General features: G+C 35.4%; 1 protein-coding gene across 1 annotated transcript; it reads right to left on the bottom strand.

The window, feature by feature from the left end:
- Nucleotides 1-8,091: 8,091 nt before the first annotated feature.
- On the bottom strand, nt 8,092-12,437 carry LOC138348893 (uncharacterized). Its single transcript, XM_069298490.1, has 3 exons — nt 12,409-12,437; nt 12,104-12,308; nt 8,092-8,265 (listed from the first exon to the last, which is right to left on the bottom strand). The coding sequence occupies exons 1-3, from the start codon at nt 12,435-12,437 to the stop codon at nt 8,092-8,094; spliced, it is 408 nt and encodes a 135-aa protein (XP_069154591.1).
- Between the last annotated feature and the right edge of the window lie 533 nt (nt 12,438-12,970).

The raw sequence follows: 12,970 nt of genomic DNA, 5'->3' as shown, positions 1-12,970 counted from the left end.
AAAAATCCAGTGTTTCGTGGTCGAACTAAGCATATGAAGATTGACTTTAATTTTATTAGAGAAGTCCACCAATCTAATGAAGTGTTTCTTATTTATTGTTCATCTGAGAACAAGCGAGCTCACATTTTCACTAAGTCATTTCCAAAGGAAAGGTTTGAATATATTACGTAAAGAATTGGTGTTTTCCACAAAAATTCCAAGGAGGAGTGTTAGACAATCATTTCCATCTTATTATTTTTACTATATTTTTACATATTTCAGTTCAGTTCTTCCAAATTTTTAGCTAGACATAGTTAACTTTTGTTACTCAACTTTCTGAAGTTAGTTGCCCCATATATGGTTGTTAGTGGCCCCTTTTATGGTAGGTAGTAACACATGTTCTTATTTAGTTTTAATATCAACTTTGTAAGTGACTACTAGATAGGAAACGATTTTTTTCCTTGTATAAATTCAAACCCTCTATAGATTAATACACAGCTGGTTCATAGGTTCACTCTATTTTTATTCTTCAAATCAAATTCTTGAGGATTTTTCTTATAAGCGCTAATTTAGAGGACCCCTGTCAATTGAACGACAAGTTTGCACGGAGCCCATCTCCAAGGACCTACTTCAAGCAAAAGAGCTTTTGAAAAAACCGACACCACGAGTCCAAAAGCTACTCTGCTACCTTAGATCTATACCAACCACCTGGTTTGAGGGAAACCAAGTCAACATGTAGCATATTGACATAGTAAACTGGTCAGAAGTGGCTTTAGGATAACAACCTTTAATAATGACCTCCACAAGCCTCTAAGCATGACAAAGCAAACCACGCATCCTGAACTATAACCAACTCATAGATTCCATGAGTATCCTTGACCCCATCTTTAATATGAGTCTTCATAGAAAATTTCAATTTCCAAACAGAACTAAGAATTGAAACCTCCAGTGAACACCACCATTTAGACTCTAAATAATACAATATGAACAGAACAATAAACAACCAACATAACACCTAATAAGATGCAATAAGGGATCACACCTCCAACATCCATCTATCCATAACCAAACCCCAATACCACAAGAAGCAGAAGAATCCAAAAGGATCCAAATGAGAAAAAAATACAATTCCATAATTGAGAAAAGACTAAGGCGAAGGGAGAAAGCAACAAAATAGACAACCACACTAAAGAACGCCAACTACCCAACACAACTCTAAAAACTATAAATCTCCTAACTAGTACTCAAAAGGAATAACACACAACAAGACAAATAGGATCTACAAAAAACAAAATACAATTATGGGAAAGCTGGCATAGCCACCAATTAAACAATTATCGACATCACAACAAAAAACACCACAAGGGTGGAAACAAGGAAAACCAACATTCCCAACACCTACACTAAGTCCAAGGTTCAAACCGAATCAAGAGAAGATTGAATAACCAAAAAAAAAAGCTAAAGACACGGAAATTACAATCCAAAATTACATAAAATATATACTAGGGATTATTTGACAGGCTCAATCAAGAAAATAGATGAAAGCCTACCTCAAAACCAATCACGAGTGCTCCAAATTCATCACGCACTATCTATCCATTTTTTAAACTCCTCCCAACATCACCACTCTATCAAATTATCAATTACAATGTCATTATGTTTGTTTAGACGTTAAAATATAAACAAGTTAAAACAAACCCAAAATAAGTAAAAATGGGATTGTGGGACACACTCTAGAAATCAAAAAAATTGACTCTGTCAAAAGGGTCTAAATGTCGTATGGAGCTTGTACCCCATAGTGAGGCTATATTCTATGCATAGAATAGCCTGAACAACCACGTACAAATAAAACCCAACTGAAGAAAAGAAAAAATAGATGAAAGACACTTCGAGCGAAATATAATGCAAACAGAGAGCCTCCAACATTTCCCTAACACTCTAACGTGTAGCAACAACAAACAAGGATCCCCAACAATTTAAATTTCCTCAATCAGAGATCTGAAGCTCAAGAAACCACATTTTGAAGTTGGAAGCTGAAATTTCGCAATTTAAATAGTTTAGGTTTTGGTTGCTAAAAGTCATTTCTGGTTTCTAATGGCGTAAAATTTGGTTTCTACAATCCTACACCAGCTAAAACATATCGCAAAAAGAATTTGGGTACGAACTTTATGAGAAATCAAAAAAGAGAACTCCAAATTACTAACCTTTTCTAGTAATGCGACAGCTTACTCGATATGGAAGATGATGAAAAGAGTGAATTGATTCAGTTAGACCTTTGATTTTGAGAGTTAGGGAGAGGGAATTTAACCTTACGAAAAAAGAGGGGAAATGTCGAGGGAATTTCGCCGACTGTTTCTGAAATAGTTTTAGACTATATTTCTAATTACTCCATATTCTGTCGATAAAACCTAAACAAATGGTGTCTAATATTGTCTTTTATACATATTTTCACCATAGTTGTCTTTTATTCCCTTTTTTTCATTTAAATCCTCTTTTCGACTCTGACTCTCCCACTCCAGTCGTTGCTTTTCTTTCTGTTACTTCGAAAGTAGCTGCTTCAGCTTCAGCCACTCGAATTTTCGATATTTTTAGTTTCCTTCTAACCTTACATACTTAAGAATCCTTCTCTAATTATAATATATGTGCATATCTTATTGTTCTAAGAATTATTCACCACCCATAAAACCTTCCAACTACATTATTTTAATTGTATTTCGTAGGAATTAAGTAAGTAATGGAGTAACTTCTATACTAAATCAAGTGTTTTCATCGCATTCTAACCGTGATTCTAAAGTCACTCAAAATCATAGAGCATAAATCTATTCGCAAATCCCTAAGTTTCAAGTCTATAATTAAGTCTTAATTATCTTCAAATAACTTTTCTCTACTTGTGTTCATATATTATAATATACCTAATTACATGTACTTATATGTCAACATTCATATTAAAAAGTCTTAAGCCTAGAATTAAGTCTCATTCCCTTCAAATATCCAAATTTGATGTTAAACATATAATATACCCATAACAATTAATTACTTATCTCAGCATATCATAACTTCAATCATAATATGGTGTTAAATTTAAAGGGGCATCCAGTAACCTTAACTATTGTACATAACCCAAATTATCATATATATTTTCTTCATGAATAATACATTACTCAAATCAACAATCATTTGTCCACCATCACGTAATGAACAATAAAAAGTCCTATAGTTTTCAAAGGTTAAATACTACAGTGCTTGTCTCAAAGACCAATTAATGCTATATTATAGGCATTCATTAATTACCACCCAATAAATTACTAACCATTAATCATCAATTAATACCCAATTGATTATTGTCATTGGTTAATAATGAAAAAATTAAAACATTGTTCTCCAACCTCAAGGAAGACATTGACACTTGAAGTTCAATTTATATATGTAATCTATCTATACAACTACTCTTATAATATCCATTGTAGGTATAATTTTCTCCCTATAAATTATGAAAATAGTGAAAGACCTTTTACTTGAACGTGAATCAGTCGGTTTCACACCGACTGCTGCTCTGCACCGGAAAATTTCAATCTCCTCAGATTCTTTTCTTTTTCTCTGTATATAATAATTATGTATAATGGGTGAAAAAAACCCAACTAACTCAGCGCAATATATATATATGGTCCAAGTGGTAACTATTAGTTAACGATGTGATCCATTACTATTTAACTATAATACTTATTTAATAAAAATTCATCAACTAGATACTTGTAGTTTCTGAATCGTTTTAAATACCCCTTTAATTTTTTTGGAAACAGTCAAATAGTCCTAGTTCTCAAAACAACCTAGAGGGTCGTTACAAAAAGGAATTAGGAATTAATAGGGTGATAAGTAAACTTTTCCCTTACAAAAATCTGGATTTGAAATTTCCTCTGCCCAACTTTAAGAAGTCATATCTCCGTAATATTACCTCAGAATTTAGCATATTTGGCGTCGTTGAAAAGATCTTCCGATGAGATTTCCATCCATATAAAGAACTCATCAGCACTCCTCCTGAGCTTGAAATTATGACAGTTTGAAAATGACCAAAACTCACTTTTCAAATCTGGAAATTTTCCAGATTTTTACTTATTTCCAAATTTGGTTATTCCTATTTTATCTTAGCTTAACCTTAGTTAATTCTAGATACGATATGTTACAATATCTCCCCCTTGGGAACGTTCTTCCTCAAATGAGAATTCATTCACAAGCTAAGGGTAGTAATATCATATCAGCACACACAAACAAAATCAAGTAATAACAAGCTTATATACAACCATATAAAGTGCTAAGAAGTGAATTTGGTACCTTGATATGCCTTTATATCATCCTCAGCTTCCCAAGTCCCTTCTTCAACAAATTGGTTCCTCCAAAGGACCTTAATTGTAGCCAGTTCCTCTGTTCACAACTTGTGAACTTGACGATCCAAGATTTGAACTGTAACTTCCTCACAGGATAATTTATCTGTATCCCAACAGTTTTTGTTGGTACTATCAATGAAGGATCACCCAAGCCCTTCTTCAACATAGAAATATGGAATACCTAATGAATTGCTGCTAACTCCTGGGTAGATCAAACTTATAAGCCACATTGCCCACTCTCTTGGAGATTCTATTAGGTCCAATAAACCGAGGACTAAGTTTTCCCTTTTTACCAAACCTCATAACTCCTTTCATGGGTGAAACCTTAAGATACACCCATTATTTACCTCAAACTCTAATGGCCTTCTCCTAACGTTTGTGTAAGACTTCTGGCCATTTTATGTTTTCTTAAACCTTTCTGGAATCACTTTCACCTTCTTCATAGCTTTGTGAACTAAATTTTGTCCTATCTACAATGTTTCGCCAACTTCAAACCACCCAATAAGAGATCTGCACCTCCTCTCAGAAAGAGCTTTATATGGGGCCATTTGGATGCTAGAATAATAACTATTATGTTATATGCATTTTAAGTTGCATTTCTACCATTTGTATCACGGTTGTTCACTTGAGAAAGATATACTCAATGAGGGGTATTTGGTAATCCCAATTTCCCTTGAATTCAATTAATCGAACTCTCAACACATTTTCTAAGGTCTGGATAATACGCTTTGCTTGTCCATATGTCTGAGGATTAAAAGCAGTACTCAAATTTATCTTTGAACCCAAACCTTTCTAGAAATATTTCTAGAATTGTATAGTAAATTTTTCACCTCTATCTTAAATAATGGAGACCAGTACTCCATGAAGTCTTACCACTTCTTGAAGGTACAACTTAGCATAATCCTCAGCCGAATAGGTAGTCTTTAGTGGCTAGAATTGGACTTACTTATTAAGTCTGTCGACAATCATCCAAATAGAATCATGTTGTCTTCGATATCTTGGCAAACCTGTGATGAAATCCATATAAATCAGCTCCCACTTCCACTCCACAAGTTCTAGATTTTGATCTAAACCTCCAGGACTTTAGTGTTCCTTTTTAACTTATTGACAATTTGGACACTTGCCAACAAACCCAACAATATCTTTCTTCATGCCTTTCCCCAAAAATACCTCTCTCAAATGACGTTACATTTTTGTGGAACCCTGATGAATAGAATATGTATATCTATGAGCCTCCTCCAACATCCTCTCTTGGAGTCCATCCACTTTAGGTATACATAATCTACCTTCATATTAGCATACCATCTTCACCTTTTTCAATGAACAATACTCTTTGATTATGGACACTTGCCTTGAAATAAAGCAAAGTAGAGTTTTTGTGTTGCTTCTCTTTCACTTCTGACACTAATGATGATTCAGCCCCATTGATCACCACTATGCCTCCTTCCGTTGAATTCATAAATCAGACTCCCACACATGCAAGTCTCTGCACATCTTTTGCAAACTCAACCTGCTTAAGGCATCAGCAACCACATTAGACTTACTTGGGTGGTAAAGAATACTCATGTCATAACCCTTGAGTAATTCCAACCACCTTCTCTGTCTGAGGTTGAGCTCCTTCTAATGAACACATATTGGAGGCTCTTTGTGATAAATGAATATATCCACATGCAGACCATACAAATAGTAATGCCATATCTTTAAAGCAAACACTACTGCCGCTAATTCTAAGTGATGAGTTGGATAATTCTTCTCGTGAACTTTCAATTAAATGGAATCATAAGCTATGACCTTTTCATTCTGCAATAACACACAACCCAAGAAAACTCTTGATACATCACAATACACCACGAAGCCTTGAGTACCCTCTGGTAAGGTCAAAACCAGAGCGGTAGTTAATATCATTTTCAACTCCTGAAAGCTTTTCACAAAAGCTTCAAATCATTGAAACTTGATTGTCTTAATAATTAACTTGGTGAAAGGATAAGAGATGGAGGAAAATGCCTTAACAAATCTTCTATAATAACTAACTAAGCCCAAGAAACTCCTTATATCTATTGGAGATGTCGGTCTAGGACAACTTTGAACTACTTCAATCTTTTGAGTGTCAACTCTAATCCCTTCACCAGAAATAATGTGGCCCAAGAATGCCACAGACTCAAGAAAAAACTCATACTTGGAGAACTTGGCATATAGCTCTTTATCTCTCAATGTATGAAGAACAATCTTGATGTGAATAAGATGATCTACTTCATTCTTTGAATTGACCAGTTTTTCTCAATGAAAACAATGACAAACAAATCTAATAAGGTTTCAAAACTCTATTAAGATCCATGAATATCACATGTGCATTTGTCAAGCCAAAGGACATAACCAAAAATTCATAATGTCTATACCTTATTCTAAAAGTTGTCTAGGGAATATCACATTTCCTCACTTTCAACTGATGATAGCCTGATCTGAGGTCAATCTTGGAAAAGCAAGAAGCACCCTAAAGTTGATCAAAAAGATCACCTATCCTTAGAAGAGGATATTTGTTCTTAATGGTCACCTTATTCAACTAACGGTAGTCTATAAACATCCTAATGGACCCATCATTCTTCTTGAGAAACAAGACCGTAGTGCCCCAAGGTAAGACACTTGGTTGAATGAAACCTTTATCTAATAGACCTTTCAATTGCTCTATTTGTTATTTTAACTCTGCTTGTGCCATTTTGTAGTGTAGAGTAAAGATAGGAAGAGAATCTGGGATGATCTCTATCCCAAAGTCTATCTCTCTTTCAGGATGGACTCCAAGTAGATCATCAGAAAAGACTTCGAAAAAATCACTGACTATAGGATTTGACAAAAAGGAAGGTACCTCAACACTTTAGTCATTAACTCGGTTTAAGTGATAGATACACTCCTTAGAAACTAACTTCCTCTCCTTTAGGTACGAAACAAAATGACCCTTAGGAATTGTTGAACTGCTACTCTATTCTATAACTGGCTCATTAGGAATCTGAAACTTGACAACTCGAGTTTTGCAATCTATTGTTGCATGAGAGGCATGAAGCCAGTCCATACCATGTCTAACTCTATTAAATCAGCCATCGTACTCTGTAAATGACAAAAATAGGACAATCACGATAGACACTTAATGATAAAATGGATTCACCAATAAGTATGCAAACACTGAATTGTTTGCTAAGTTTCTCAAGAGAAATCTCAAAATTCATAGTAACATAGGGAGTTACAAAAGATAAACTTGCTCCTGGGTCTAGCAATGCATAAATAGTAAAGTCAAAGACTCGAATCATACTAGTGACAACGTCTTGCAAATTTTGTTGTTTTTGGCGATATTGACGGCATAAAATCGGTTTGTTCCTCCGCCAATACCAGAAATGGCTCCTCTAGGTGCTACCTTATCTGGTAGAGCAACTAATTAAGATTGCGATTTATTGCCCCCATTAATACCGCCATTCTCACTTTTGGGACATTCCTTCATGAAATGTCCGGTCTGACCGCACTTGACACAACCCGCGTAGCCTCCGCGACAGATGCCAGAGTGATTCCTACCACACTTGGCGCACGCAAAAGGCTTACTACCTCCTTGCACCATACTACCTTGGTACTAAGTTGGTCTCTCCTTGAAGTGCTGCGAATTCTAGACACTATACTCACCTAAGTTTCTAGACGTAGGTGCACTAGCAGACGATGGTGCATGCCCATATGATTTCTGAAATTTTGGTCAACTTGAACCACCTTTCTGTTGACCAGAATCATTCCCATTCTTCAATTTCTTGTTTCGATATTTGTCTTTGTCCCTCAACTTATCCTCTTCCACTTGTTGCACATAGACTATAAGCCTAGATATGTCCATGTCACCAATCAACATTGCAGCCCTTTTTGGTGGAAGCACGACCTAAACCAGCAACAAAAAAACTCATCTTACTCCTCATATCCTTCACCATCTCCGAAGCATAGCAAGACAGTTGGGTGAACTTCAACACATAATCATGAACACTCATGGAATCCTGTTTCAAAGTGAGGAACTCCCATACCTTTTCCTCCTTCAATTATCAAGAAAAGAACCTCTCTAAGAAGACTTATTTGAAGCAATCCCAACGTGAATGTGGGTCACCCTCAGCTCTACCATCCTTCCGTTGATCGAACCAGGTTCTAGAAACACTCTTCTGTTAATAAGCAGCCAATTCAACCCTTTCAACATCCACCACATGCATCACCATAAATACCTTCTTCAATTCTTTCACAAAGTTTTCCAGATCCTCATTAACGTTTGACACTGTGAAACTATAAGGATTCATTCCCAGAAACTCACAAACTCTCGAGGTGACAGCCCCTTATTTTCAAGCTCCTTTATGTTTCCTATCTTGGTTAGTTACTACTTGACTTAACATCCGGATAATTTCTCAAAATTCGGCATTTGTAACCTCTCCTTGGGGTTGTACATCCGGCGCATTTGGAACCTCTTGTTCCTCAACATTTCTATAGGATGATCGACCTCTGATTTCTCTTCGTGGAGGCATGATGATATAAAATGTGTGTAAGCACGAATTAGAGAAAGACTTTTTAGAGATAAGCTCTAAAGACAAAAACAATGGGAAGAGGTGAGATGTTCCTAAATGTTTTAGCCTCCTAATCATAGATGTGGCGCGCTTCACACCGATGACTAAGACTCTATAGACATGGCTTCATAGAATCCCTAGGACTCTTAAACTTTGTCCTCAGATACCAACTTTTTCACGCCACTAGCCTACACCTTGGACGTGGCTAGAACTAGGAGACCATTTCTAGCTCCCAAGAGAACCCTTGGTCTAGCTTACTTAACTCAGAAGAAGAATAAAATCAACGGAAAAAATAATTAAGGATATGTAAAAACAAATACTTCATAAATTAATCTGGAAAAAATGGCAATTGAGTCTAAACAAAAAAATTAAATTCAAACTAAGCTATTAACAATCTACGAAGCCTCTAAACTGACTAAAGAGGGATGTTGGAATAGACCCCACATTATCCTAATGGGATAAGCTACAAGAGCAATAAAAGGAATATACTTCGAAATTCAAGGAGGCTCACAAAGTGACTGTGGAGTGCTTAACGGGATCAACGGTAGGCTACGTGCTAATCTTGGTTACTTGCGTCGGCATCATGAAACGATATAGGACAACAAGCATCAGTACATTGAATGTCCGAGTATGCGAGTTGGAAAGTTAAGCAACACTTAGGCTTTAGAAGGAGTAAGAAAGAACACTTACCTTGGATCTGCTCAACTCATGATCTACTTACTCTTATTCAATATACGCAGTTTAAAGTGATTGCAATATAAAGAAATACTTACTGAAAGCATGTTGTAATCTGTAAATGTATACAAGTATACAAATAATATATGATATGAATGTATAAATACAAATAATTGATATATATGAAAATACAATACTTCTATGGGAACTTCTCTAATCGACAACCATCACTTAAGAGATATAGTAATGATACAGCATTACTCGACCCACGTTGCCGACATCCTAACCTTGCTATGGTATAGGACATGAACTACCTAATGGATCCACTAGTAAACTATGAAAAGGGTTCATCTAAAAAGTATGACCTTTTTCTACCCATGATGGCTACATGGCTTACATTGAGACTTGAGTTAATCTAAACACGTATCCCCACATTGATGCTCAATGCTACTCCAAAAATATATATGTACACTGTCTCTTATGTTTTTGAAATATACTGATTCTGTGATTTCATATTAGTGCTCAAAACATAGTTTTTTAAAATCTCTCTTGGAAATCGTAGTTTCCTCTTTCTTCTATTAATAAGTCATAGGATTTGTGGAAGTCTAGTTTCTTTCTCAAAGTTTGAAAATATTATTGTTTAAGCTCTGAGGTACTACTTAGTTCGCTTATAACTCTTGAGAACTAAACTCAACTTGATATTCTTTGCTTACTTGAATATTAATTCTTAGGGAACAATTTGTTCTCTAATAGTTTTTGAGAATTTAACTCAACTCTTTACTCTTTCTTAACTCGAAACTTGAGTCTTAAACAAAGTTAAATTTTTACATAAGACTCTTGAAAACCTTGAAGAACTTAACTTTAATTTACTTCTTACCTTTAGACTTGACTCTTAACTTTCCTTGACATTGATCTTAACTTTTCTTGAATTGGATTATGGATTCAAGGATAATGATCTATTATTTCATATTGTTTAGATGTACTTAAGAGTGTTGGAATCGACTATGAATGGTAGGTACATCACTTAGGAAATTGTAAGGAATGATAGGGAAAGAACGGGGTCTCCAGGGGGTCGTGGCGCTCTGAGAGGCCTGCGGCGCCAAAGCCTGACGGATAGAGGCAGCTCCTTGGTGATCTGGCTGGCGCATCACACTAATCCCTATCAGGCAGAGGCTTCCCTGACTGGCTTCGGCAAGCGTGGCGCCCCAAGTCTTGTCTGACGCAATTTTTTACTTTTCTTCTTCAATTTTCAGTTCTAACTCTTCGAAACTCCCATAGATCCCACCCAAAACTCTTATGATCCATAAAATTTTTGTTACCCAACAGTTGAGACCCAAAAACAGCCTGAAAATACGAAATAAAACTACTAGAGATCAACTAGAAATCAACCAACAAGAACAAACTTTTCATTTAAAACTTCAAGATTTACTTTCCAATAAGTCTAAATTTATGTTATGAATCAATTTGGAGGGTGGGTGAAAGAACCCAACACCGAAGTATCTCAGATACCTTGATAAGGATCAACCCCAAAAAAATCCACGCAACGTTCTTGGCGTTCGTGGACAATTCTTGTTCTTTTCTTCTTCTCTCTTTTTCTCCCAAGACCTAATCATTTCAAAACATGTAAAAACTGATTTGGGACTTGTCTTTACGCCTTATTAACCTTAAAAATGAATTAGAAATTAATAAGGTGAAAATTCAACTTTGCCCTTACAAAAATCCGAATAAGGAATATCCTTTGCCCAACATCCCATCTTCCAGAAGTCCGAATAAGGAATATCCTTTGCCCAACATCCAAACTTCAAAAAGTCATATCTCCCTTACATGACCACGGAATTAATCAAACTTGGCTTCGTTGGAAGATTTTCCGTCGAGCTTTCCATTCATATAATGAACTCATCCACACTCCTCTTGAGCTGGAAATGATGGATATTTGAAAATATCCAAAACTCATTTTTGAAATTTGAAAATTTCTTAGATTTCCTTACTTATTTCCAAATTTGATTATTCCTGTTTTATCTTAGCTTGACCTTAGTTAACTCTAGATACGAGATGTTACATATAGGACATTCAAACCATCCTTTTCAGCATTTGACAAATACGTTAGAACATATATAATAATACAATTAATAGATGCATTGAGTTAGGATGGATTAAGAGAAACATCCACACAGTGTCTCGTTAAAACCTTACTAGGAAAAACCCTGTGGGAAAAAAGCCTAGTGAAGAAAAAAGAGTACACACATCTTTTAATATGCCTTGAAAAATCCCGTGGGAAAAATCCTAGGGAAAGAAAAAGAGTACACAATCTTGTAATAGGCCTTGAGTGTTGCCCCATTAAAATCCTTACTAGGAAAACCCGATGGGACAAAACCTTGACTAAGGGAAAAAGAGTACAGTGCATATTTACTCGCCCTATTGAAGAACTTATTTGATATCTTGGAAACAACGCATTCCAATCTTATATCTTAGCTTCTCAAATGTAGAAGTTGGCAATACCTTATTGAATAAATCTTCAAGATTATCACTTGGACGAATCTGTTGAACATATACCTCACCATGTTGTTGAAGATCATGTGTGAAAAAGAACTTAGGTGAAATATGATTTGTTCGGTCTCCTTTGATATATTCTCCATTTAATTGAGCTATGCAAGCAGCATTATCTTCATACAATGTTTTTGGAATCTTTGTTTGCACATAAAGACTGCATAATTGCAAAATGTTTTGAGTTATTGATGTTAACCATACACACTATCGCCTAGTTTCATGAATGACTATTATCTCTCCATGATTTGAAGAAGTACCAACAATAGTTTGCTTCATTGAACGCCATGATATAGTTGTACCTCCTTATGTGAATAAATATCATGTCTGAGATCGGGCTTTTTGTGGGTCAGACAAATAGTCAACATCTACATAACCAATTAATTCTGACTTGGATGTATTAGAATACAACAATCCCTTATCAATTGTCCCTTGAAGATATCTGAATATATGCTTAACGCCTTTCTAATGTCGTGAAACAAATATTTGGTCAGGTATTTTTGGTAAGGTACGTTAGTGCCCCAATATTACTAAGATGTGGTTTTTCATTACCAAGAATTTCTTCATCATTTTCATGAGGTCGGAATGGATCTTTATTTATATCAAGATATCTCACAACCATCGGGGTAATCAATGGGTGTGATTTATCCATGTAAAATTATTTTAAAACATTTTCAGTATATGTTGATGGATGGATAAATATTTCTTTTGTAAAATTTTCAATCTGAAAGCCAAGACAAAAAATTCTCTTGCCAAGATCTTTCATTTCAAATTCTTTCTTCAATCACTCAACGGATTTTGTATGCTCTTTAGGAGTTCCGA

The sequence above is a fragment of the Solanum lycopersicum genome, chromosome 5, assembly GCF_036512215.1.
Source record: "Solanum lycopersicum chromosome 5, SLM_r2.1".
NCBI lineage: Eukaryota > Viridiplantae > Streptophyta > Magnoliopsida > Solanales > Solanaceae > Solanum > Solanum lycopersicum.
Note: the sequence above shows the minus strand (reverse complement) of the source record. Positions and strands in the feature narration are given on the sequence as shown.

Excerpts from the sequence above, each read along its gene's own strand:
- LOC138348893 (XM_069298490.1), bottom strand. The coding sequence starts at position 12,437 with ATGGCGTTCAATGAAGCAAACTATTGTTG. Across the intron at positions 12,309-12,408 it reads AATGAAGCAAACTATTGTTG|TCTTTATGTGCAAACAAAGA; the intron begins GTACTTCTTCAA and ends GCAATTATGCAG. Across the intron at positions 8,266-12,103 it reads TTGAAGATTTATTCAATAAG|GTCGTGCTTCCACCAAAAAG; the intron begins GTATTGCCAACT and ends TTGCTGGTTTAG.